Here is a 548-nt window from a genome sequence, read left to right as displayed (position 1 = left end):
CCGGCGGCTACACCGCGTCGCCCGCGCCGCACGGGCTGACCAGCGCCAGGCTCGCGGGCTTGTGCTTCTTGAGCAGCCGCGCGATCTTCTCGTCGTCCGAGTTGGGGTCCAGGGGCCGGTTGTACTCGTCGTCGTCCTCGGCGTCCGAGCCGCCCACCTTCAGCCTCTCCGCGTCCGAGTCCTGCTTCTTCTTGGCCGAAGCCATCTCCGCTGCGTGCCGCTTGCGCCACTTGGTCCGGCGGTTCTGGAACCACACCTGAGGGAGGGGAGGGGGGGTCAGGGCGCGCGGGGCCCCCCCTGGCGACCTCCAAGCCCGGCGTGGTTAGGGCGCACGGGGCCTCCGGGTCGGGCGCGATCAGGGCGCGCCCAGCCTCCGCTGGCGAGCCGGGGGAGCGATCAGGGCGCATGGGGCCCCCGGGCCAATCGCGATCAGGGCTCACAGAGCCCCCGCCGGCAACCCCCGGGCCGGTCTCGATCAGGGCGCACAGGGGTCCTGCCGACGACCCCCGGGCCGGTCTCGATCAGGGCGCACAGGGGCCCCGCCGGCG

The 548-nt window shown here is 74.6% G+C and overlaps 1 protein-coding gene across 1 annotated transcript in view; it reads right to left on the bottom strand.

Annotated features, from left to right (window-relative positions):
• Positions 1–7: 7 nt before the first annotated feature.
• Positions 8–548, bottom strand: part of Nkx6-2 (NK6 homeobox 2) — a 3,524-nt gene continuing 2,983 nt past the window's right edge. The window contains exons 2-3 of the mRNA XM_013021870.1: positions 306–493; positions 8–256 (exon numbers count right to left, since the gene is read on the bottom strand). Coding sequence (XP_012877324.1) covers positions 8–256; positions 306–493 — 437 coding nt within the window. The remainder of the gene's footprint in view (positions 257–305; positions 494–548) is intronic.

The sequence above is a fragment of the Dipodomys ordii genome, unplaced genomic scaffold (assembly GCF_000151885.1).
Source record: "Dipodomys ordii isolate 6190 unplaced genomic scaffold, Dord_2.0 Scaffold58, whole genome shotgun sequence".
Taxonomy (NCBI): Eukaryota; Metazoa; Chordata; class Mammalia; order Rodentia; family Heteromyidae; genus Dipodomys; species Dipodomys ordii.
The sequence above is the reverse complement of the archived record's forward strand: the minus strand, read 5'-3'. Positions and strand labels throughout refer to the sequence as shown.